Source organism: Mytilus trossulus, chromosome 3 (assembly GCF_036588685.1).
Source record: "Mytilus trossulus isolate FHL-02 chromosome 3, PNRI_Mtr1.1.1.hap1, whole genome shotgun sequence".
Lineage (NCBI taxonomy): Eukaryota > Metazoa > Mollusca > Bivalvia > Mytilida > Mytilidae > Mytilus > Mytilus trossulus.
Genome location: NC_086375.1, coordinates 52,339,668 through 52,367,225, shown reverse-complemented (window position 1 = coordinate 52,367,225; position 27,558 = coordinate 52,339,668). Strand labels below are relative to the sequence as shown.

General features: G+C 31.4%; 2 protein-coding genes across 5 annotated transcripts; one reads left to right on the top strand and one right to left on the bottom strand.

Moving 5' to 3' along the window:
- On the bottom strand, positions 1–8,113 carry LOC134711800 (histidine N-alpha-methyltransferase-like). Of its 3 annotated transcripts, none has more exons than XM_063572685.1 (8): positions 7,958–8,113; positions 6,337–6,547; positions 5,767–5,905; positions 4,859–4,961; positions 4,285–4,388; positions 2,237–2,314; positions 973–1,149; positions 1–421 (listed from the first exon to the last, which is right to left on the bottom strand). In XM_063572685.1, exons 2-8 carry the CDS (start codon positions 6,505–6,507, stop codon positions 240–242), a joined length of 954 nt encoding a protein of 317 aa, XP_063428755.1. In that variant the 5' UTR covers positions 6,508–6,547; positions 7,958–8,113; the 3' UTR covers positions 1–239. The 3 variants fall into 3 exon arrangements, with proteins under 3 accessions (XP_063428755.1, XP_063428756.1, XP_063428757.1); XM_063572686.1 differs by having other exon boundaries at positions 7,949–8,091; XM_063572687.1 differs by having other exon boundaries at positions 6,337–6,571; positions 7,958–8,087.
- Positions 8,114–8,141: 28 nt separating this feature from the next.
- LOC134711798 (tetratricopeptide repeat protein 38-like) lies at positions 8,142–25,243 on the top strand. Of its 2 annotated transcripts, none has more exons than XM_063572684.1 (14): positions 8,142–8,323; positions 11,136–11,213; positions 11,727–11,808; positions 12,778–12,889; positions 14,084–14,257; positions 15,028–15,103; positions 16,286–16,405; positions 17,298–17,357; positions 19,541–19,579; positions 19,927–20,008; positions 20,426–20,591; positions 21,992–22,148; positions 22,778–22,851; positions 24,820–25,243. In XM_063572684.1, exons 1-14 carry the CDS (start codon positions 8,291–8,293, stop codon positions 24,905–24,907), a joined length of 1,341 nt encoding a protein of 446 aa, XP_063428754.1. In that variant the 5' UTR covers positions 8,142–8,290; the 3' UTR covers positions 24,908–25,243. The 2 variants fall into 2 exon arrangements, with proteins under 2 accessions (XP_063428754.1, XP_063428753.1); XM_063572683.1 differs by having other exon boundaries at positions 12,778–12,949.
- Positions 25,244–27,558: the final 2,315 nt, after the last annotated feature.

The following is a 27,558-nucleotide window of genomic DNA, read 5'->3' as shown; positions in this document are numbered from 1 at the left end:
TCCATTTCAAGCTGTTTTATATTTGAACAATAATTCATTAAACTACACTGTGTGGCATTACTTTTATTTTGAAATATAAATATATTATTCATTGAAAAATGCCTCACAACAACGGACAAAAGATGAAGTGAGTTATTATGCATTACTCCACCGTTAATGATTTAAACATAAATCTGACTATTAAAGGATTTTGTCATTGGCAGTTCAGCATTCGACCGCCTACTGTACATCAGAGGTCATCATGAGCTTTTTAACAAAACCATGGCGCAGTGTTTATTTTTCCAAAGCTTGACTATTTTCAAATTAGATCTTTCAAATAAAATGTTTAATTGATTCTCTGTATATTTATAACTTGTTCCACCTTCCTCACTCAGCTGAAGTTTTTCTCCCTTTTCAAACTCAACTTTCATGTTTAGACCATCTGTAATATAACATAAGAGACTAAGATTAAAATGAATAAACACGTCAACATTAAAATTTATGTTGTTTATTATGGTACATGAAAACAGTAAAACAGTTATTTGCACAGGCATGTTAACTAAGTAGACTGGATTAGGCATAATGCCTGCTATATTTTTGATTTGTGATACATTACTTCTTTTAAAAAGTACGAGTTGTTTTATCGCCAAGTAATTAACCATCAATTGAAGACCATAAAAGAAATAAGAGAAATGAGAATAGTATTCTTAAGACCATACAGTCAATTCTTTTACTTACAAGGTAAAAGTTAAGGGATGAAGATAATCATAAACACCATTCATCACTGAGTGTTAAGGCATTAAGTTGTAAAGTATAGTATAAACGGTAAACCACTTTTAAAGTATGCATATCTAGCAAGATACAACTTGCTATTATGTGCAAGTGTATTACGTTACTCGAGCCATGTTTCTTCGTATTTTTAGACATAATTGTCAATGTCTTAATTAATAGCCTTAAACATTGTACATATTAAATTTAATTATAAATCCTAACCTATCGAACATGTTTGTTTACAAAGTGACCTTAACCATCTATGCATATTTCCTGGTTTGGTATGGTCTTTGTCCAGTATAAATTCTCCTTCGTATCTATATTGCGAAACGTCAAAATTTGCACCCATCTCTTTGTTTAGTCTGTGTAAAACGTTCAAATTGACTTTTGCAAGAAATCCTGTGAATGCAAAGACTTCATTTGATAAAATCGAGTTACAAACAAACGATACGCAATTTTATCTTTCGATACATGTCTTTTATTTATTTTTTTCAAAGCAAAACACTATCAAGGATGTTTGCTTGTCATGTTTTGGATTTCTTTCAGATTTTTGAAATCCTCATGCTTTATCCATTTGATTGCCTTAAAAAAAATTGCCCATGGACCCCCATTTTTCTTTTTATAAAACTTTTACCTGTATAATAATAAGTCATTTGTAAAAATCCTATAACATCCTATTTATTTTTCAATAGTTTTTGAGAACTTTAACTGGTAATGATAGAGCTATGAAAAATCAAGAGAGAACATTTTTCTGCCTAAATTCCAATGGCTAATATCTCGAAACCAAGCACATTGACCCATATATTTTTTTGCTTTTTTGATTTCTCGATTAATCCCCAATCAATACATACTAGTGGTATGGAAAGCTATTTATTTTTAAACTGAGCAGGGAACTTCCATAAAGAATAATATTATACAAGTCCTATTAGTAACATCAATGAGCTCCATATTAAATCATAAACTACGAATGGTGCATAGGGGAAAAAACCTGGATAGATGAGTATATGTTACATGGGTGTTTAATAAACACTCCGTGTGCCTTATTAAGAATCTTGTCTTATTGGTTTTTTTTAACAAATTTAGAGGGTGTCCATGGAAAAACCAGGCAGTGGATGGCACATGACATATTTTGTTTTCAAAACTTTTTCATCTATTTCATATCACAAATACATTCTTTCTCAAAGTTAAATTTTGTCTCTTTATTATCTGCAACAAATAAAGGGGAAAAAATACATAGAAAGCACTGAAAATTCATGGCAAATGGGAGATAACTCTTCATTTTGTACAAAATTTTGTTGCATTGTTAGTGAACTTTTAAATCATTTTCTGAGCCATCCACTGCTGATTCAAAAATATCTTTGACATATATATCCTTTGTATGATATAAACATTGTATTGGAACCAGAAATGCAGTGGGAAAATAATTATGTGGTGCCACCCATATCATAGGATTTGCCTCTTAAATGTATATCAACACATTACAAACCTGATGGATCGATATAAGCATTTTCTATGGTTTCTTTCTCCTGTGTTATATCAAATGTCACCAGTAATCTGTCATTATCTAAGGGAAAATATTCAAAATGTCATAGCCAACAAACAATACACAATACTATTTTTTTCTGCTCAGTTTTGATTCGTTGATCATCACCATTATCTGAGGGAAAATATTCAAAATGTCATAGCCAACAACCAATACACAATACTATTTTTCTGCTCAGTTTTGATTCGTTGATCATTACCATTATCTAAGGGAAAATATTAAAATGTCATAGCCAACAAACAATACACAATACTATTTTTTCTGCTCAGTTTTGATTCGTTGATCATTACCATTATCTAAGGGAAAATATTCAAAATGTCATAGCCAACAACCAATACACAATACTATTTTTCTGCTCAGTTTTGATTCGTTGATCATCACCATTATCTAAGGGAAAATATTCAAAATGTCATAGCCAACAAACAATACACAATACTATCTTTCTGCTCAGTTTTGATTCGTTGATCATTACCATTATCTAAGGGAAAATATTCAAAATGTCACAGCAAACAAACAATACACAAAACTAATTTTTTTCTGCTCAGTCTTGTTTCGTTGATCATCACCATTATATAAGTGAAAATATTCAAAATGTCGTAGCCTACAAACAATACACAATAATATTTTTGTATATATCTTAGGACATGTCTTATGATCCTCTTATGACTATCTATGGAATGATCTATAGTTTATAAAATAAAAATTGAGTATAAAATTATGACTATCTATGGACATATATTTATTTTATGAATTATAATTGTGAGCGTCCACTTTGAAGGCAATAGTAAAATACTTTCATTCTAGTTGACACTAAAAGACATAAGAGGATAGCCAGGATAGATGTGTTCACAAATAAAATTGAGAATGGAAATGGGGTATGTGTCTAAAAAACAACAACCCGCCTATGGAACAGACAACATCAAAAGGCCACAAATAAATGCTTTCAAAGTAGAGGATTATATATCTAAAGCATTAAAATGACATTCGCCTAATGCAATGATCTATAGTTTATAAAATAAAAATTGAGTTACAAATTTACATAAGTATGCTGAAGGTCAAAAATGTTGAAGAGTAGATCCAAAGATATTGACAATGAAGCGTGGTCCAATGAAACTATGTCAGCTTTCTCTTGCTTTTACAGAGTAAGCATATTAGAAATTGTTTTATAGATATAGGAAGATGTGGTGTGAGTGCCAATGAGACAACTCTCCATCCAAATAACAATTTAAAAAGTAAACCATTATAGGTTAAAGTACGGCCTTCAACACGGAGCCTTGGCTCACACCGAACAACAAGCTATGAAGGGCCCCAAAATTACTAGTGTAAAACCATTCAAACGGGAAGTCTTTGCATGCTATAAAACGAGAGGGAGGAGTATTACCCAAAGTTATAAGGCATTGTCCTAAATTTTTTGGATGAATTTAATTGCTAGTATATAATGTAATTGTCATTGAGAAAATGCAAGCTTTTAGTAAATAGTGTCACACTTATTTAAGCCATGATGGAACGCATAAAACATACAATTACATAAAAACACATTTTGCCAACATAAGTCATGAAACATATATTTCTGAAATTTTGTGATCATTGTCCTCTACAGAAAAAGACACGTTCTGGCCTATTCATGGTTCTTTATGTATTGGTGAATTTAAATGTATTTTTGACTTCATTAAGATTAATCTTAAATTTTGTACAAGTTAAAACCATTTTATGCAATATTTTGTACAGGTTATAACATGTATGAGGTACTTTTGTACTTGTTATAACTTGTATTTTTGCATTATACAACTTGAAGTTATAACATGTACAACATGTTTGTACATTTTATAACCTGTACAAAATCGCAACTTGTACACGACATACATATATACATAAATTCCCGAGGTTCTACTTTATCTAGTGATACTTCGGAAGATTTTCACTTTGCATTATCTTGGTTTGAACATTGTCATCAGGTGACAAAATTATCAGTTTATACCTACAAAACTTACCATTAAGACGCTGTGAGGCCAATAAAAGCAGCGCGATTTGCTCTGAATAAGGGAGGTTAAATAAACCACTCAACCAAACTATCAACTTTTGTCCAGGGTAATTTCTGAAGAAAAGTTTAAAGCATTTTAATGTTCTTTGTAATATGTAGTTAAATCCATCTTTTAGTCAACAAAAGAATGATTGTTTTTAATGGATATTTGTATCAAGGCTATTTTTTATTATGATAACATATTTACCTCCTTCCATCTTGTGTACTGACGAATAAGACAATGTGAACAAGATAAGTGTTTGAGAGAAACCATTTAATTCCAAGGGGTATGTTTGTTTTTAGTTTTTCAAAACAATACGTTATGGGGGATATATTGACTCATTCGTTTAGTCTTCTGCTTGGTCAGATTATATGTTTTCATCAAATATGGGATCAGAATAGGTTTTAATAAAAAGAAACATAACACCAACACCCCTTCAATTGTTGTTCCTTAGTATCACAGGCACTTGTCTCAGAACAAAATGAGAAATGTGCCTGTGGAAAGTACGTGTTTTGGTGCACGATATATTTTTGTTAATACGCACAATACTTTTGGAATGACTGTATGGTAATCTTCTGCTATTCCATCAATGATCAACCGATTGCCATAGGTCTCAGACAGAGTTCTGCTCGTCGTTTCGACAGAATCTAAAATAAAACAAGGAACTTATTCAAATTGGTTAACGTTATGTAATTGCTACGTAAGCTTCTATAGTGTTAATATGGATTTTTGTTGTGTGAATTGTTTATGTTTCTGCACATTAGGGTAAGACAAATGATTTAAGATAAATAACATAATACACGGTGGTACGTAAATCACATTGCACCACTGAGACAACTCAATATATCGACTGCGAAATGTCAAGTTTCCTAGTGTAATTTGCAATTATAAGGGGAAAAAATACTTTAAAATTGTTTTTATTTTCTCTGCTTCTTCGCAAAGAACGCAGCATTTAGGAGTAAGAGACAAACTGGTCAGTTTTGATTCGGAATTATGCGTTCGGGTAGAGTGAAAAGTCTTCCTACGGACTTTAACCATTTGAACTAGCACGTTGAGAATAAAACTCAGCGTGTCAGTCTAGAAGAGAGTAATACTAATAAAATTAGATTAACATGTTCTCGTCCTAAATGTGCATTTGTTTTGCTGCTGTTGTCGTCATCCATCATTATCTTCATTTTTTTTTATCAATATATGATATAGGTGCACCGGTAAAATACTGTTGATTGCATTCAGATTGTCTAATGAAAAGAGTTTACCCTAAAAATATGTTGGTACCATTTACAAAACAAAATAGAAGTAACTTGAATAGTAACAAATATATCTAGAAATATATTGCTTTCTTATTGAACTATATCTCAAATTCAAATGCCACTCCACTTCTAAATATTTCAATATGTACAAAAAAATGTAGGCGTCTTTAAAACAATTGTATCGATAATTTTGACGACAAACCTTTACATATATCCACCGGCATGTACGTCAGTGTTGACTCTTTTGTTAAATATTCATCGATAAAGTATTTGGTTTTCTCTGCAGTTCCACAGCCCAAGTCAGCTAGTAAAAATGGTTGTGTTACCGTATTCATTAAATCCTAAAATAAGTAAGATGACTATGTAGACAACATCTTTATTCATTTAAAAAGAAAAGATTTTGATTAAATTTAAAAAAATGGAGTTATAACCAATATTACATATACAATAATAGAGGTTTTGGAGAGTGAGGTGAAATACTTGATAAATTTATGAAAAAATACTTTAAATATTTTATAGAGCTCTAAACAGGACTATGATAAAGCGAAACGTACGGGAGTTTAATTAAACACCATTATGGTTGGTTTTTTTTTAACTGGCACCTGGTGACAATGTTTCTCTACCTAAAAATGAACTTCCCTAATTCGAATATGTCAACTTCAAGAAATGTATTCCGTTTTTCTGAGATGTCCAATGTCAAGGCCGAAGTTATAGCGTTATAAAATTGAATTAATTGTTGAGATAAGCTTGCATAGTACAAAATACTACTTACCAAAACATTTTCACCGATCAGCTGTTTCTCAGATTTATGCAGATAGTAGTACTCATTATGCTGAATATTTTCATTGTAATAATTGCATCCAGTTTCGTCAAATTTATACCAAAAAGGTACAAACTTTTTGGAACCATTTAAGCCTCGTTTTAATTCCTCTACAACATCCATCGGTGGGTTTTTTTTTCAGACCAGGCTGCATGGAAGTTTCCTTTGAACAATCATAAATACTTATCTATAAAATACCTTACTATTTAGAAATCCTTTTCTTTGCAAAAACATTTAGAAAAACTTTAAAGTGATACTTACTTTTGTCTTTCAAATATATGATAAAGGCAAAAGATACGCCAATCATAGCAGTCGTCTGCTTATGTATGAATATGCTGATATACATTTTGTAAAGTGTTAATCTAATTGTAGTATTGCTACGTGTTCGGTTCTTATTTACACACTATGATATGAAATTAATAACCGGAGGCGAATCCTACCACAAGGTCTCGTGTCCTCTCCGAAAATTATGAGAGGGAAGAATGGGTGGACATTATACTGTCAAGGTCATTGGAGAATTATAAATTTCTATCAAATAAATAATTTAAAAAATTATTTTTATTTTTGAATTAACTTTTCGTGCGATAGACATAAAAACATCAGTATATTAACTTACAGAAACAACATAAAGTTTCACGGAAGCTCTGAAGGGAAACACTTCAATTAACTTTTTTTCGGAAATCTCGATAACGAATCAAAATTAATGACAAACAAATCGAGATCTCGGAAGTCAAATCGAGATCCGAGCCGGAATTACTACATCTAGATCTCGGATGTAAATTAGTGCTCTACTATATCGATTTCGGAAATAGAAAATAAAACGTGTTCCTATTTGTATCCGTAGAAGAAAATGAATATGACTGTTGATATTGTTTTTATTACAGCTGTGTCTGTACCGTCGTCTGGTAAAAAATCGTCAAATTGCTGTTAAGGACTTTAATAATACAAACTAAAGTTACTCTTTGGTTTGCTAACAAAATTTTGTTTTGCAATTTTGACTGAAATGTACATGTTAGAATTAGTTATCATATGTGAGATGTAGTATGATTGTGAATGATCATACAACTCTCCACCAGAGACAAACTGACATAGAAGTTAACAACTATAGGTTACCGCAACGTTTTCAACAATAAGCAAAACTCATAACGCAATTTCAGCAAACTTTTAAACACGAGAAAAACTAACAGCCTTATTCATGTACTAAACAATGGAAAAAAAAACCTATAAAATTCAGTTGAAAAGGAACCAGGATGTTTAGTTGAGATAAAAACTTAATATCTGAAAGTATTTCCGAATGATACAACATATTAATTAAATTACGTTAATACATTTGGTGGTCAACATTAAATTGTAACTTTTACGATTAGATAAGCCAGTTAATTGAATGTGTAGATTTTTTTTATCAGTTGTTGAACCAATAAAGCTGAACATAATTCGTGTGCAGTTTAAAAAAAATCATCAGACATGTAACTATTCCTACATACAAAGTCATTCTCTTCTTAATTATATCACATCTTTGCATATAGATATATATATTATAAAACACGTTTTAATTACAACTTACAGTACTTACTCAATCTGTAATGTAAGTAAGGCTGTAATTCGTGGAACAACCTACACACGAATAGATCCTGGATCATAAAAATGACTTCAAAATTTCCTACGGTTTGCACTTTTGATCATGATCTTATGAAATCTTCTGTCATGCGCATTAACATATTGTGGTTTATTGCGTCTTGTGACGCATACAATTTGTTAAACATAATATATCTGATAGACAGCGTTTAGGCGGGTTTTAGTTTGATTAAATACATATCAAGCAGATATATTAAAAACATTTTAACGTTACGGCGGTAGAAGAATATAATTCTCATTGTTTCCAAGTCAAACATAATTGAAAATATTAATGATGATGAGAACAAATTGGCGTGGCTGTCAGGTTAGTTCTGTTGTTATATTAATTAATATGGTGTGTCCAAAAGATATACACAAAATACTACAAAATTTAGAGAGGCAAATTTATTAATGTTATTGCCACTGTTATGTTTATATCAATGAAATTCAAGATTATTGATTCGAAACAAATTGCATGTGGGTTCACTCAAATCGCAAACGATTTGAAATATTTTTTTTCTTTCTATACTTGTTTACCTATTCTTGATCAATTTAGCTTTTTTCAGCTAACAAGCATTAGTATAAGCAAACCAGCAGCAATACATGTTGTTGGTGGCAGTTGAGATTTTTAGAACTTATAATTCCAATTGAGGATTTACAGTTACTTTTATTTTATTAGTTCCTTATCGTGATTTATCATCAATTTCCCGCCAAATTAGTGTCCTCGTTCAACAATTATAATGTTAAACAGATTAAAAATAATTTCATTTGATTGATTTACAGGTAAAAATATATAAAAAAAAAATCGAGTGATGTATTTGAAGAACTTGTCACTATATCTTAAATTTGTGTCTCATCAAAATTTAGTGTTTTGTTAGGTATTTTGTGGTCTATAAGTTATCAAAACGTGTCTAGACCAAGATAATTTTAATTGATTGGTGTTTAACGTCACTTTCACTTTTTAAAAATTGTGCTCAGTTTTTATTAGTGGAGGAATCAAGATAATCGAAGCTTAATTTGTGATGTAGATCGAGTTGGTTCAAGCACGTTGTTGTATCTCCGTAGCTACTAGTGTTGTTGATTTCCTGTTTCATCGAGGCTTTCTATCATACCGTTGCATACCATATGGTGGACATATTCAGGAAAGTAAAACATATATCTTATTTCCTCAATGTTCGTCACAGGAAAAGTCATCACAAAGGACAGGTTTTAATTTAACTGAAAAGATTTTGTAAATTGCTTCAATACACAAAACACAGGATGTGTTATTCGCCATGTATAATATACGCTTTCATTTCTTAAATTTTAACATTTTAATTCATCTAACTCCCAAATTATGTATCTAAAAAATCTACAAAAGCTCAAGTTCCAATCGTTTCCTTAAATATCCAAGTGTAACTTAACCCTACATGTATATGTTTCCGCCTCATTTTTTTTTATCTTTATATATATCTTTCCCCATCTTTCTATTACCTTCCCATTTATATATCTCTCCATCCTTAAGAAAGCATATAAACAATGTGTTAATTGCAAGTTATCTTTTCACAATCAGATATCCTGTTTATATATGTCCCATTACAATAACATAATCAATATCAGTTTAATTGCACGAGATGCACATTTCGACAATTTATGTCTCTTCAATGATGCAAATTATGGCAAAGTCTATTCATTTCCAAATCAAGAAATTAAATCAATTGTTATCCTTTTTTTGTTATCTTTCCGTTCTCATCAAATTATCTGCAGCGTTAAACATTTCCAGTTTAAAACAGTTATTACATGCATAAATAATACTAAAACATTTATTTTATCTTATTTATTTTAAAACGATATGATTATTATGAATGTAATTAAAACGTGTTTTTTTTATAGGATTGAAATTCTGCTGTAACCTATTTTTTTTTAAAAGATCTGGAAACACGTGTTTAAAATGACATTCGGTTTGATTACGTATGAAGAAGCAGTTTAGGAATACATGGTCTTATACCATTTATAACATCGTCCTTTCATTTATTATATAATTAGGCACAAGAGTGTAAACATACTTATTTCTGCATATACTTTATTTTTCGTTTTGCCCTTTGTAGCCGACTTTGCAGCAAATTTATTTTAGGAATCTACATATTCTAGTGAACTATTTGTAACAGGGAAGAACACAGTTTTATAGTTTTCGACGATTTATATTCGTGTAATTTATTCTATTGCGAAAGGTTCGAAACTAAATCATTCGCGAAAAAAGGTTGGTTTAAAGCATATGCACCTGAAGATTTTCCTATAAAGCTTAACCAAATTAATAAAGCGGTTTCAGGAGCGTGGCATATGCGGATGACCAAAACAATTTAGCGATAAGAATTGCTAGATTGATGTCACTCCCTGTGTTTGGTGGGGTTTGTTTTGTGCAGTATTCGTTGGTTTTTCTTATATTATATTTTTGGCAGATTTAGTTTCTTTTTGTTTCTTTTTTCGTTATTACCAGGATTGTGTGAACTGTCATCGACTGTTGTGTTTTGAATCTTCCTTTAGTCTCACCCGCCTTCTTTTTACAAAATTCTCTGTAAAACTGTTTGCTGTTTTAAAAACCCAACACCATTCTGTTGGGAGAAAAAGAAGGTTGAATATGCAGAAGACTGCCACTTGAAATAATTTTCCTAGCTTCTTGAGTAATATTTATTTTGATGAAAGCCAGTATATTTTTGGACAATTTAAAAATACATTATAAAAGTGGTAGATTATATTATGATTACAAAGATACAAAAGGGACAATCAAAATTATAAAGTTGAAAAAAACAGACAATGACCAAAAATAAAATCGACATAAACCTGTCGATAAAAGACTATACAGAAAATTAAATACTGAACAATACGAACCCAAACAAAACCCGGTTGGATCGCATGTGCTCCGAAAGGGTAAGCAGGTCCTGAGGCACATGTGGTACCCCTTATGTTGCTTATGTTTACATTAAAGCTGTAAGCTGAGACAAGTGGACAATCACAAATTGTCGCTTTGCTTTATGACGGAATCATTTAACATATATCAATGGGTATGTTAAATACCTTTTAAGATGAGTGAGGAGAAATCTTTATTGCAATTAACTTAATGCACTAATGTACAATGTACGTGTATAATTTATTCAAAGGAATGGGCCAATGAAGGAGTTCCAATTACGACTACAAGTAATGAAGCAAGTAAAATGTACGATGCAGTTTTATCTCAAGTAAGAGAAGCTAACATTAACTTCAAAATCTTTATTCTTTATATTGGATACAAATGTTTTCTCTAAAATCCTTTCCAATATATTACAGGTTTAGATAAAACTGTCATAATTTACTCGTCTGAACTGATTTACATTTGTCATTTCGAAACTAATTTAGCTGACTGCGCATTCGTCTTGGTTTTGCATTAGACAATTGCATATCACAAGCTCAAAGGGGGATACTTTGATGGAAAAAAAAGTAAACGAACGTTTAACCAAAGTAAAGTATTAATTCATTCTGACTGCAAAAACATTTATGACAAAGTTTTATTATAAAAATGGAACCGAATGGAAACAAGAAAAAAAACCCATCAACTTAACCATTGTTCTACCTTCCAACTGGTAAGAAAGTGCTATTAAATACTGTGTTTGTTGTAGATTAATGTCACGATCAATAAACGAAGACACCAAAACTCGAAAGTTTATTAGCAGCATAAGTTTTCTATATATATTCGTAACATTGTTCACTTTCAGTACGTGGGGTGGTACGAAGACAGTTCACTAGGAGGAATAGAAAATAGTATAAATAAAATGGTTGATGCAGATCAAGACTTTGGTAAAGGATTATATGGTTGTGTTTAATATGCTTTGATATAGCACTTACGACACTAAACCCCGTTCAAGGTGTAGAATAGACAACATAACGCATGCTTCGTTCGATCAGAATTCAATTTGCGTTGATTTTAAAAATCATTCTTAACTAAAATAAAATCATTTCTTTCAACAAGACTAGTGTTTATCATAAAAGCTATATGACTTATGTATTAATAAGTTATCAAAACTATTTCATCACTTTTGCTTTATTTGGGAACCACAAAAATATAGTTGTGTATTTTTTTTTACAAAGAAAGTAAAATTATACAAAGAGCCAATCAAATTCGTAGCCAAAGGATAAAAAACAAGACTATAAAATATAATAAAACAAATAAAAACAACACAAAAAATACAATCTATTTCAAACAAAAAGCGGAGATGACAATCAGATTTTTTGGAAGAGTAAGCAATTCCTGCACCACCATAACTAGTGCCAGTAGTAGCCAAAACAAAAATGCCATAAAGAAAGAACAAAAGAAAGAAGATGCGAAAGGAACTGTTATGTCTAAGATAAGCAAATAGCAACGTGGCAAAAAGTTAGAATCTACAAGCCTTTACTGGGAGTCATGAACTGGGTCAGGAAGACTGGATGGTGTCATATATATCCGTGGTCATCTGTGACAGAAGTTTTCCCTAAAAGTTTGTTTGACTTTGGGGAAAACAAAAAAATAAATAAAAAAGTTAATTCCGTGTAAACTATATATTCCTTTTTGAAGGATATATAATCAAAGGATTTTTTTTTAATCATGAAATAATGATAAACGATTTGTAACGTCTATTTCATATAAATAAAACAGTTGATTCCAGTATACAAAATAAAACCACAAGCACGTGCATCTCCTTACTTATATAAGGAATTATGATTGATATAAACATTAACTCATATCCAAATATGTAACTGTTTCTTATAAAGAAATGTATATATTTGCAGTTCTAGGTCACGTTGTGAAAAACGGTATTAAATTATCAGGCCTTTCAACAAATATGGAAGTAAATTTGGAATTCAGAGAGACAATTAACTACATGCTGGAAATAGCAAAGACGCAAGCAATTTCAGACAGGGAAAAGAAACACGTGTCTGCTGTAGCTTTATGGGCAGAAGGGTATTTGAATATAATCTAAATAAATGTATCTTTACCAGTCAACAAATATTGTCTCATAGGTATTATTTCTCCTATTAGATATATGATGCAAGATATTTAGAAATATTAATCAAATAGTGAATTTAGAATTCATGTACAGAAAATAGCTCCTAAAAGTATTTAGTTGGTGTTGTTCATGTCTTTTGTTTTGATTGTTAGATAGGCTCTTTGTCCATAATTTATCTAAAAGGTTTTCAAACAACAATATCATATGCTATTTAGAATCATATTCAAAACAGTGTGGTCCTGGCCATTGATTGACGACCTAAATTATCCCATTGACTGGGACAGATTAGTTGAACGTTTGTCTGTAACGACCATTGGTCACTTCTTACTTATGATAGAATTTAAACTGTGGGGTCACCAAAGGTTCTTAACGCCTTTAATCATAAAATAATTCGAAAAATTATTCAGGAATAACCTTTATGTTTTAATTTATATTGTTGATATAAATCAGCACATCGTATTATTCCGGATTCGTTTTTCAAATTGCTTTATTTAGGTGTTGAGAACCTTTGGTGACCCCACATATTCAGTGTCTTTAACAAGTACATAGTGAGCAGTGATTGTTACCGACAAACGTTCACCTAATCTGTCCCAGTCAATGGGATAATTTAGGTCGTCAATCAATGGCCAGGACCACACTGTTTTGAATATGATTCTATATGTTTGTGGTGGAGCTCTACGACTATACTCACTCATTGCGTGTACTGAAAATGAAGTAAACAAAGATAATTCAGCCAATCAAAAAACAACAAGTTGTTTACACTAACAACACTATATCAATAAACATTACCTTGATGCAAGTTTCAAACTTCGAATAACTTTTACATCTGTGCTTATGACCAACAAAATAAACAGTAAAAAACGTAGTTGCTTAATTCCGCTTCATTTGGAGTCTGTTGGATAGTTGTCACAATAATACAACTTCACATTATTTTATAAAGTCACATTAATTTAGTGTTATTTGCATCCGATCTACATCATTACGGACTTTATATTATAACGATAATTACTTTTTTATATTGTTTTTGATATGAATACTAAATCCATACCTTTTTTTTCAAATTCATGTGTTCTCTAAATCATTTTCAGAAAACTAACACAGGCATGTGAAATCTGGGAGGACATATTGATTGAGACACCTACTGATATGTTGGCGCTGAAATTTGCTCATGATTGTTATTTCTGTTTGTCGTCCCATCAACAAATGAGAGACTCTGTGGCACGTGTCTTACCTTTCTGGAAAACTTCGCTTCCTTTATACGGGTAAATACTACACTAGAAATAATACTGCTACCTTTCTGAAAAACTTCACTACCTTTATACGGGTACATACTACACTAGAAATAATACTGCTACCTTTCTGGAAAACTTCACTACCTTTATAGGGGTAAATACTACACTAGAAATAATACTGCTACCTTTCTGGAAAATTTCACTACCTTTAAACGGGTAAATACTACGATATATAAATACTGGTACATTGAAATCTTCTTAATATATACATTTTTTTTTGGTTTTTCGATGGGTTTGTTTGTTTTTGTTTTGTTTGTTTTTGTCATTTCAATGAAGTATACTCCATTTGCACTTACATTAATATGTAAAAAATAAAGTAGTTCAATATAAGTCAATCTTACTGTGTCGGTCCTTTTAAAGACTTCAATTACTGATTGCAGAATAAATCCTGTTAAAATGAGCTTTGGAAAATGAGAAAATTAAAATTAAAAACACAACTTTGATTGGACAATGTTTTTTAAAAATATCAAAACGAGTCGTATTTAAAACAAACCAAGACGAAAACCCAAATCAAAACAAGTCTAATTTAAAAGAACCAAATGCATTTTCTGTTCTCACAATGTATATAGACAAAATTGCCTGTTCGATTAACTTACTGGTACGACTGACCGCGAAAATGATAAAAAATAGGAAGAAATTTTCATTCTCATTTTCGCGTTTTAAAAGAATAAATGTATCTGATCGCACAGAACATGTGCTTTACAGAAATTTATATAACATTTGCAAATGATTCATTCTAGATATCTCTTAGGAATGCATGCTTTCGGTCTTGAGGAAACACATCTGTATGATGAAGCTGAAAAGCAGGCTAAAAAGGTTTGTCAAGTTATCTCTTTTAGTTTAATGTATCATGATATGATTATAAGAAATAGCATTCAGATTATATGTGTCAATTATTTGTTTGATACATAATAAAAAGGATTGTAGAGAAAATCCTCCAGTGTTGAAGTACGTAAAACTTTGGGGTTCGTGATCAGATGGACTAGTATCTAGTCAAAAACTGTTACTAGTACTTCAGATTGAGCGACTTATCGACAGACTTTACTGACAGACTTATAGTTGTTCTTGGGTTGTGATGTTACACCAGTTTCCAAAGTCATTGGAGGGTTGTACGCCATGAGGTCTGGTGAAACGTGTGGGGTTGACAATTATACCACATCTCCTAATTTTCAATTTGGAAATATAAACAGAATCTATACAACACATTTAAAGCATAAAAAAGCAGACACGACAAACAAGAACATTTATTTGAGTCCTAAAATGAGATATACACGGGGAAAATGAATATACCTAAAATGAGGTATGCACGGGGAAATGAATAGTACCTAAAATGAAGTATACACGGGGAAAATCAATAGTACCTAAAATGAGGTATACACGGGGGAAATCATTAGTACCTCAAATGAGATATACACGGAGAAAATCAATAGTATCTAAAATGAGGTATACACGGGGAACTCAATAGTACCTAAAATAAGGTATACACGGGAAAATCTTCAAATCAACTTCTGTTAGTGTGATATACTGACAACTGGCTTGGACACTAGCTACTGAGTATGCTTTGAGATCGTATGATGGAAGATATTGCTCACGGTTAAAAAATTAGAAAAGGTGGAAAATACCAAAAAGGAGAAACGAAAAGCACATATAAACCACTCCATAAAACGACTGTCACAACCATTGAAAAACAGGCTCCTGACTTAGATCAGATACATAAAAAGGAAACAGGTTTAAACGTTTTAATAGGCACCTACCTACACCATAACCTGAGACAATAGTGTACCATTTAAATATATAAGGACACTATTATGGAAAATATCTTGGATCTGGTAACATCCGGTTTGTACAATGGTTTGGGTATGTAAGATTTGACATTTGAATAAAGTTATTCTGCTTTACTTTGTTACATTGCGTTTTAAAATACTGATTAAATAAGCATGTTAAAAATGAATTTAAATACTTATATGATACACTTATCGCCTATTGTTTCTATCATAGGCTTTAGAAATAAATAAACATGATGGTTGGGCCACTCATGCTTTGTCACACGTGTATGAAATGACAGGACAGCATGTTAAAGGATTAGAATTCATGTCAAGTACTGAAAATGACTGGAAGGTAGGCATTCGTAAAGATAACAAATATGTTATATAATAGAACAAGCTATTTGTTACAAATGTAAAAGGACAAAGGAAAAACATGCAAGGTTATGCATTTTTTTCCTTTTCCGCATACATAAATATAATATAGATATAGGCAGATGTGGTATGAGTGCCAATGAGACAGCTCTTCATCCAAGTCATAATTTATAAAAATAAACCATTATACATTGTAGGTCAAGATAATGTTTTCAACACGGAGATTTGTCTTACACCGAACAGAAAGCTATAAAGGACACCAAACAATTACAAGTGTAAAACCATTCAAACGGGAAAACCAACGGTCTAATCTATATATAGAAAAACGAGAAACACTTATGAACCACATCAACAAACGACAACTACTGAACATAAGATTCTAGACTTAGGACAGGTGCAAACAATTGTAGTGGGTTTAAACATTTCATCCTTATCTGAAACAATAGTGTAACATCGCAACATAGAAAGACACACAATAAAATATCAATTGAATAAAAAAAATTATATCAACTGAATAAAAAAGACGTAGCATAAAAATTAACGTTCTTATAGCTTGTCTCAAATTTAAACTATTAGATCTAAAAATTTATATGTTTTTGATGTAGGATATCTAAACAACATGATTCCGTGCTTTATCGTCATATAAAACATAGAATGAAAAAACATGATGTTATTACATAAATCTATTAATTTTTCAAATTAAGTTCTTTAGGATTAACATCATATAATGTGAACATTTATTTGAACAGGGACCTTCTAGTTACACATAGCAAATTAAGTTTAATATCTCAAATTACAAATTTAACTTAATACTCAGATGCACAGTTGTGAAAATTGTGGTTTATCGAAATTATTCTTCCAATACTTGATAGGTTTGTGGATTGACTGCTTGTCATAACTACTGGCACTATGGACTTTATCATATCGAACAGGTACGCAGTTTTGTAACATCTAAGTGTTGAAATATGGGGAGACATTGGTAGGAAATAAACTTTACTTATACTACAGGGAGAACTTATGAAACGTATAATATATAATGTGCAAGTTTAGATTCTAAGACTTGATTGTTGACTGTTATTAGTTGAACAGATTTTTAGAATAAAATTGTTTTGATTGGACAACAAAGCACATGAATGTATTAATATTTGAATATACTCAATTTAATATTTTACTTGTTACCCCTAAATAAATCTTTTTATACTTTAAAAATGCAGGGTTTTTAAATAATTACTTTTTTTGTCAACGCGGACTGCCGAAAATATCTATTTTATTGACTTTTTGATTTTAATTTTTTATGAATCGGAAACAAAGTGATATGGTTTATTTGTACACGAAAAACAAATTTAAGGGGCATTTTCTGTCTGACATGTAAGCAACAGAGGAAAGATATACATATCACTCATATAATATATACTCCTAGCACTTTCTCTGATTGGGCAGCAAACTCAAATAACGTATACCCCTAGCACTTTATCTGGTTGGAAAACACACTCCAATAACATATACCCTAGCACTTTCTCTGGTTAGGAAACATACCAAAACAACATATACTGCTAGCCCTTTCTATGATTGTGAAGAACACTCAAATAACGTATACCCCTAGCCCCTTCTCTGACTGGGCAGCATACTCAACTAACATATGCTCCTAGCACTTTCTCTGGTTGAAAAGCACATTCCAATAACATATACCCCTAGCACTTTCTCTGGTTGGAAAACACACTCTAATAACATATACCCCTAGCCCTTTTCTGGTTGAAAAACACACTCCAACAACATATATTCCTAGCACTTTCTCTGATTGGGCAGCATACTAAAATAGCATATACCCCTAGCACTTTCTCTGGTTGGAAAGCACACACCAGTAACATATACTCCTAGCATTTTCTCTAGCTGGGCAGCACTCTCAAATAACAGATACCCTTTGCATTTTCTCTGAATACCTAGCATACCTAGGAATTTCTTTGATTAGGAAGCACCCTGAAGTAATAAATACCTCTAGCACTTTCTCAAATTAGGAAGCATACTCAAAATAATATACCTATAGCGTCGTCTCTGATTGGGAAGGATACTTCCAAATATATACCCATAGCGCCGTCTCTAATTGGGAGGCATACTTCGAAAAATATACCAATAGCGCCGTCTCTGATTAGGGAGCATACTCAAATAACATACACCCCTAGCATTTTCTCTGGTTGGGAAGCACACACAAATAGCATATACCCAAAACACTTTCTCTGATTGGGCAGCACACACAAATAACGTTTACCAATAGCGCCGTCTCTGATTAGGTAGCATACTCATATATCATATATCCCTAGCACTTTTTACGATTTGGCAGCAAAATCATATAGCAGATACCCCTAGCACTTTCTTTTGTGCAGCATACTCAAATTACATAAGCTCATTGAAAAGCACTTTCTCTGATTGGGAAGCATACTCAATTAACGTATACCCCTGACACTTTTGCTGATTATGAAGCATACTCAAATAACATATACGTAACCCCTAGCACTGCCTCTGATAAGGAAGCACATCCAAATAGCAAATACCCCTTGCACTTTTGCTGATTATTTAGCACATTAACATAGCATATATACTAGCACTATTTTCTGAATTGGAAGCATACTCAAATAATATATATACCAACCACTATCTATGATTGGGAAGCACTAAAGCTGTATATTATTCATCGGTAATATATTAAATATTATATTTTACACTCTAGAGCACTTATCCCATATATCTATAGATATAGACATATGAGGTATGAGTGTCAATGAGACAACTCTCCATCCAAGTCACAATTTATAAAAGTAAACCATTTAAGGTCAAAGTACGGCTTTCAACACGGAGCATTGGCTCACACCGAACAGCAAGCTATAAAGAGCCTCAAAATATTACTAGTGTAAAACTATTTAAACAGGAAAAACCAACAGTCTAGTCTATATCAAAAATGAGATACGGACACATTTGTGAACTACATCAACAAACGACAACTACTGAGCATCAAATTTTAACTTTATTTAATGTAAGGTTAATAGTCAAGTGTAACTAATTATGTTGATTACTTTTTGTAATCTTATGTTTCAATAAAGCTTAATTATTTTATTTCTAGGGCAACTTTGAAGATGCTTTTCGACTTTTCGAAAAAGAGGTAAATATTACAAATAGGCGAGCTAACAAAGTATTCTCAAATTGCCTAAATAACGTAAATACATGTTCTGAGCAATACTATATTGTCACGAACAGATTACTGTAAGGTTTTCTTTAATGTAAGTGGGAAATATACATTCATTTTAAAGGATTAAAAACAATGATGATGATGACATTTTGAAATGTTTATGTATGTCAAGTTGATGAATTATACTGCGGATTATTGTTTAAGCAGTTGCTTTTAGATTTCTGGTGGAGAGTTGTTTCATTAGCATTCATACAACATTTCTTATTCTTATATCACCAGTATACAAAAAGACAAACTGTAATTTTTATCAATTTATACAGATAGGCAAAAGATCCCTCCAGTCCAAGTCAACAATGGAAATTGTTAATTCCGTGTCATTTTTGTACAGAATCAAATTCGAAGGTAAAATGATTTTTCAGTTTTCATATTAGTACACATAAGTTTTCTTTTGCCTTTTCTTGTTGAAGATTTGGGTTTTTTTTTCGTTTAACTTTTGACAAGGGAGTGGGAGCTAGGTGATCCGTCAAAGTTTCTATTTCTGTATTCTTAACAGTGTAAATACATAATCTATGCGTCATACGAAGAAAAAACTTTATACTAAATATGGGAAAACGGTCTTCACCGATAGACTAAAAATATACACACAAAAAAGCATTGAATTCATTGAAATAGCGGCTTTTTTTTTAATAATATATTCCTTTTTTATCTTTTATATCTTTTAAAAAAAACCGGGTTTTTAGTGCTTAGTTGTTTAAAATGTTTTTTGACACAATATACAAAAATATAAATTTGCCAAGTCAATGTATTCATTTCATACAGGAGTACCAGTAAAGGAAAAGCTGTATGACTTCTATGAAGTTTGTAAAAACCATTTAGATGACCACGTATTGGGTTTCAACGATGTGCATTATATGATGGCTTGTCTCGGAGTTGATGATGCAAAATCTGCCAGGAATTTTAAAGATTCAATTAAAGAATTTATAAGGTAATTTAATAGAAAGGACGATTAATCTTTCCAATGGCAAGATAGCACATTTGCATATGAATGTTGCCCTCTACAAACCATTTGTATTTTGTTTTGATGGTTCATCTAAATGATTGAATATATACATCTCTTTTTGATCACAATGTACATGTCATGATGAACAAAACATTCTAGTACGCAATAAATGCACCTTAAGAACCAAGTTTCATACATCTCAAATCCATCCTGTTTGAATACATATTATCAAAAAGCATTAAATTGAGAATGGAAATTGGGAATATGTCGAAGAGACAACGTCCAGACTAAGGAGCAGATAACAGTCCAACGCCACCAATGAGTCTTTTAACACTGAGAGAAAAAAAAAGAACTAAAAACAAATTCAAGACTAACAAAGGCCAGATGCTCCTGACTTGGGACAGACATACAAATGCGACCGGTTTAAAGAACTCAAACGTATCTATCTATCGCTATGCACAGAGTAAGAAGGAGTAATACTGTGTTTGATTAAGTTCTAGTTTTAAATCATTCGTTGAATAGACATTTATATTTAACCACCTCGGGTGTCTTGTGATACAAGTAGCGTGTTTGCTTCGGGGCAAGATGTCGTGAGTTCGAATTCAACTGGGTCAATCCAGAGACTTTTAAACTGTTAGTTGTTGCTTCTGCTCTAATCACACGGCATTAGGGAATCAGAACAAAGACTGGTCGGCTCGGAGTCAAAATAATGTGTCAGGGTAAAGTGACATTTGTTTGTGGTCTGTTCCCATTTGAACTAAGACGTTTAAAATCCGGCTCTGCATGATGGTTTAACTTTTATAGAGTACAAAAAAGGGTTAATAGTCATTTTGCATTAAAATCTACTGTTCGTGAATATGCATATTAATTTACTACTGCACTGTACCTCAAGCAGCTTTTATCATCATTATCCTCATCGTTCTTATAAACTGAGACGTTCGTATCAAACATTAAATTTTATTATCAAAAATAGAATAAAATAATAAACTTAAAAACCCTAAACACAATTATCATCATTTGAGTACGAAGTTGCTGAAAGTTTACCGGTATTACATGCATTGAAATGTGTTTTTATGTTTTGTTCTTTGCCATGCAGTTGTGTATCAAAACAAAATGCTAGCGTTCGGCTTTGCCTTTCAAATAAATTATTGGTGACCTTCAAATCCATCCATAAACTAGATGCGAAAACAGTTAACTGATGTTCCTTACTAGTTAATCCATCTATAGTGTAAGCAAGCTAGAGACACAAACTTTGAGTGTAAACAAGAGACACAAACTTTGAGTGAAACATAAAATATAACTGATTTTAAAGTATAAGAAACAAAGTGCCAGATTACTAATCATTTAGTAGATTAATTTTGAACCATAACTATTTGTGTTTACAGATGCGGAAATGGTGACACACGTGATGCCATGAACACCGTTGGTCTAGATCTGTGTGAAGCGTTTACAGCTTACGAGAATCAACAGTTCAGTGATGCTGTTAACATCATTTATCCTAAACGATATCAAATAGTCAAACTAGGGGGAAGTAATGCACAGGTAAAATTAAATATTAATAGTCAAACTAGGGGGAAGTAATGCATAGGTAAAATTAAATATTAATACTTTCTAAAACATTAGTACATTTGATATCTTTGTAGACAAAATTAACTACTGGTATATTAATTTAAAGTACAGGAAATCAATTTCGTTATATGTAAACATTTTGTCAACGGAACATTTTTTATCATCCGCTCGGCGTCCGTTTGAGCTTTCCGGTACATTTTGTAAAGTGTGACCGCAGCTTTATATTTAATTGAAATACAGATGAATATTCGTAGTTGCATAAGGGACGATTTACATCTAATAAAAAATGTGACATGAATATCCAGAATGCAAATTTCAATTACATTTGTCTGACGCATACACATTTCTATGTATTTGCGTGTCAGACACAATTTTTTTTTTGTAAGTAAAAAATGATAGAAGATAGATTAAAAAACAACCTTTAGAACACAGAAGAATAAGGCAGTAAAACCTCTTTTTCATCAGATGTTATCAGACAACAAAGAATCAAGCATAATATTAAACAAAACATTAGAAAGGTAATGGAACCAATTACCCATGAGAAATGTTCATGTGCAGTCAACAAGAAATGACTGTGACATTCACAAATATTTATTTTTTAGAGAGATGTTTTCAATTTATTTATTATCCATGCTGCACTTAAATCAGATGACAAGAAACATCAAAATTTAGCCAGGTAGGATATAAGTACATGTTTTGCCATTGGATGCAATTGTTTTACACAGCCGGTTAAGGGAGCGCTTAGAGTATACATGGTTTTTTTATATGACGTGGCTCTGTACTTATACATCCCGTCATTGTGTTATTGTACTATAGTGAACTTGTGTAGTCTTTAATCTTTGCTACTATGCTTGGTCTATATGCAATTCTATGCTTCTTTGTTACATATTTGTTTGTTTTTATAGTGATTATGATTAAAACACAATGTTGACTGCTGTACCCCTGTTAGGTTTAACCCACCATTTTAAACATAAGAAAATGTATGTACCAAGTCAGTAATACTTATTATTATGTTAACCATTTGCTTTTGATTTTTCCATTTGTTTCGGGATTTTTCTTTTTGAATTTCCCACGGAATTCAGTATTGTTGTGCTTTTATTTTTTAGAATATCAAATATTTGAAACATGTGGACATAAATTTATTTCTATATACAATTCCGTTGGAATATTCCATCGTTCATTAGTATTGGTATTATTTCTTCTGATATTAAATTTACATGCTGTGTCATTTTTATCATTTACATATTCACTAAAAAGTATTAACTATGTTTCCTTAACTCATTGTAGAAAGATTTATGAATTATTTGTGATGTTTTATTTTCAAAGTATATTGACTTTGTATCTGCAAATTGATTGACCTTGTGAAGCATTTGTATTCGTTTCTAACTTTAACATTCGGTCGTGAATAAAGAAAACAACAAAATTTACACATATCAACATAAATATTGATATAATATATACGAAAATCTCTGGATAATAACAGAGATGATACAGGAAAAATAAGGTCATATATTACTCTATAATAATCACATAAAATGTATGTTTCATTATACTACGTTGTTCTGATTAGCTACAATGCAGTCATGTGGGGCGCATTGCATTTGCGCCAATTTTTGAAAGATCCAATCTTTCATTTGCCCCACAAGGTTATATTTCATTTGCGCCAAAAAATAACAACTTCATTTACGCCATTTGACAGGTAATACAGGTTATGTATAACAGGAAAGAAATAATCATCGCTCTATCATGAATATTTAAGTTTGTTTCGACAGTATTACTGAGAATACAATAATAGTAGTCTCAGAGTATTACCCCTGGATAATTGATTCAGTTCAGTCATACTGATTTCTAAATACAAAACTGAAAGTCACTTAGGTTTAGATCTATATAGTGTTCACATTTTAGATGTCCATGTATCAATATGGACATTGTCAATTCAGATGTTCTGAAAAATAGTGAAAAGTCATTTAGGTGTCCCAAAAAACTTGAATAACTTGTACGTGTAAAGGCAGAATAACAACTGATATGGAACACAAAACAATTATCAAAATTTTGAACAATCGCAACCATTGGGTAAACCAGCAGAAAGTATAATCTCAAAAACTTATTGAAAAGTTTACTTATGGTTTTATGATGACTTATTTCTGAGGAATATGTTTCGACTAATAAGAATTTTATCAAAAGTGGGTTTTTTTCTTTTCTCTAATTAATACCTGTATTAATCTGTATCATGCGTATTTATCTGTAATATTGGCGCAAATGAAAGGTTTAATTATTGGCGCAAATGAAATATAGTTTGTGGCGCAAAGGAAAGATTTTTTTGGCGCAAATGAAATGCCAATTGGCGCAAAAGCAAAGCACCGGTCATGCGTTACCCTTAATCAACTTCATTAAACAATAAAATTTATCATTCATGATGACATGATGTCCTGCAATAAAGCCCACAGGTAAATTCAATAAAAATGTTATAAAAATCGTGTTTTTATAGGTCCTAGCTAAAAAATGTAAGTTGTGAATGCTTCTTTTTGTACCTTCATAGGGTTGTAAAAGCGTGGACCGTGCGCACATTTTTAAAAAATACAAAACGTACTCCGATCAAAGCTTTAACAATATTAACAACACCAACAATTATTTTCTATTTCAGAATGTTGATATCAGAAAGAAACTGTTTGAAGTCAAATTCACCACTCACCACAAGACTGAATGCAAAACTGTATAATACATCAATCTGACGTCATCGAAAAATCTGTGTTCGTTGATCTATGCATGGGAGTATTATAATATAATACTTCCATGATCTATGTTATAAATCAATTAAGAGATGAAATACTGTTCAGTCTCAAATAATAATGAATTTGACAGTTTTTAGTTTATTGATATTCATATCCTGTAAATGCTCAACATTTAATGAGAAAGCGTTTCACCAAAATATTAAGAAAGGACGGGTAGGTGTACGTTGTGCAAACATTAGACTTACTATTAAGGTAAATATAATTTGCATAAAAGAATGAAGATTTCAAACTAAAAGATGAATTATTAGCCCCTTTAATAAAAGTCATTCCTACGTTACATACGGATACGATGTATGGAACGTGGCAGAGGCAGCAATTGCGAAACCATTAAAATGAAAAATCTAAATAAAAAACCTCAAAATCAAACAAAGTATACACTAAACAAACTTAAAACAAAGAGAAAACTTTTATATATTTTTTTATTATTCTTATTATCAGATTTCCGATAGCAAATCTATAATTCCCGAACATTTATCAAAAAATATTTCAATAGACTGTCACGATTAAACCTTTGGTATAGCACTTTGTTATAACAAATGCATTGTTGACATCGGCGAAATTTGGTATTTAAATTATTTCATAACATAAACAAAATTTAATACAATGTGTCCTCATAATACTAATATATTTTCATTTGCAAGAAAATTCAAATCTTTGGCTTAGTTTTTATAAAAAATATATATGAGCATATACCAAGTAAAAAGGGAGTCATGAAATCAGACACCTCAGTGAGTATAACATAATAAACAACAAACTATAATAAAATCGAAATTGAATAAAAAAAATTACAAAGCAGAAAATTAAGCATTGTTTATAAAAGAAATTTAGAAATCTCCAAGACCAAAGGTAAACAGACTGTCAGGACTGAGTGGAAAAAGTACAAAAAAAACAAAATGATGAACTCCGAGGTTTTTAAAAATGGGAAGTCTATCAATCCAATGGCAAAATCAAAAGCTCAAACACATGAAGCGTTTTATAACAACTGTCATATCCCGACTTCATACAGGTATTTTCTTGTGTAGGAAGTGATGGAATAAACCTGGTTTTATAGCTAGCTAATCCGCTCTCTTATGAACACATATTCTCTAAAAGAATTATAATGTCTAACTCTGTATTTGGTACCCGCCGTGTTGATCATGTACAGTCTACAAGAAAACAAGGACGTATATACAAACACTTTGGAGGAGATTAGCTCAAAATTTTGATTGTAGAATAAGCAGAGGTGTAGGAATACCCCTACTGATCCACTTTTTTAAAATGAGGAAACTGGTAGTTTTCTAAAATTAGTTATTACAAACAATTCGTTTACAAGAAACAACAAATCGTACATACACGAGTACAACTTAATTTTATGAATGCATGTCTTTATTCATAAAATTAGAGCCTTTGTGCTTTCTCATCACAATTGGTCTTAGACTCTATCGGATAGCCTTACACCGGGTGATCTTTGCATATATTCAATGAAAAGTCTTACTAAATGCCATTACCTGACAAATATGTCGTAATACACGTTTTGCCAATACTGAATTTGTTGAAATGTTCAATTGTGTATGCCATGAAAAATTTGGATACAGTCTTTCATAAAATTCTAAGACTACAATAAACGAAAGAAAAGGATAATGGTACACATATGTTTAATCTGGTCAATGTTGATACATGCCTTTCTAAAATTCTCACTCGTGTCAATAAATTGGTTGTATAAGCTCGATGTAGTTATTTAATGATACCAGTTATATTGACTCATTTAGTCGTTTCCTCTATATATGAACAATATGTTTATTTAATTCTCGAATATGTATAAACCAATAAAAGGCATTAATCAAAATAATTATGTACGAGTTAAAAAGTAAAATCACAAAACTACTGAACGCAGAGGAAAATCAATTTGGAAAGAACATAATCACGTGACAAAATCAAATGACAAAACACATCAAAAACCAATGGACAAAAACTGTCATATTCCTGACTTGGTACATACATTTTCAAACGTCGAAAATGGTTGATTAAACTTAGTTTTATATCGCTAAACCTCTCACTTTGTTGACAGTCTCATCGAATTCTGTTGTATTTACAATGATGCGTGAACTTAAAAGACATAATAAATAAAATAGTCAAAATATGGGTACAGCAGTCATCATCGTGTAATTTTTTTTTAAGGAACAATTTAGCAGAAAACAAAAGCATCTATCTTCAAACACGTTCATTGCTTCGCGTGTCTGACGTTTAAATTTGTATTGTGGGGCTTGAATTGACAAAAGCAGTTATTTAAACTCTGTCAACGTTTAGCTGAAAGGTGCCACACCACCAATTATTCCCTCCAATTTAGAACGCATGTTAAAGTAGCCCTACTCCAACACAAAATATTGCTATTAATGTCCCTTTTAACTTGAACTAATCAACAAACTTGCAAAAATGAAACTTTTGATGAAAGAGAAATATATGTAGATCATTTCGAGCCAAAATTCACTATTCTATGAGTAAGCAGTAAAATATGAGGATCAATGCGCTCCAATGTAAAACTATACTTATTAAAAACTCATAAATCCATAGACAAAAAACAAAATCGGGGTAACAAACTAAAACCGAGGGAA

Coding starts and splice junctions, on each gene's coding strand:
- LOC134711800 (XM_063572685.1), bottom strand. CDS start 6,507: ATGGATGTTGTAGAGGAATTAAAACGAGGCTTAAATGGTTCCAAAAAG. Junction 4,962..5,766: donor GCCGGTGGATATATGTAAAG/GTTTGTCGTCAA, acceptor GTTTTATTTTAG/ATTCTGTCGAAACGACGAGC. Junction 422..972: donor TAAACAAACATGTTCGATAG/GTTAGGATTTAT, acceptor GTTATATTACAG/ATGGTCTAAACATGAAAGTT.
- LOC134711798 (XM_063572683.1), top strand. CDS start 8,291: ATGATGATGAGAACAAATTGGCGTGGCTGTCAG. Junction 17,358..19,540: donor GACTTTATCATATCGAACAG/GTACGCAGTTTT, acceptor TTTTATTTCTAG/GGCAACTTTGAAGATGCTTT. Junction 20,592..21,991: donor TCAATTAAAGAATTTATAAG/GTAATTTAATAG, acceptor TTGTGTTTACAG/ATGCGGAAATGGTGACACAC.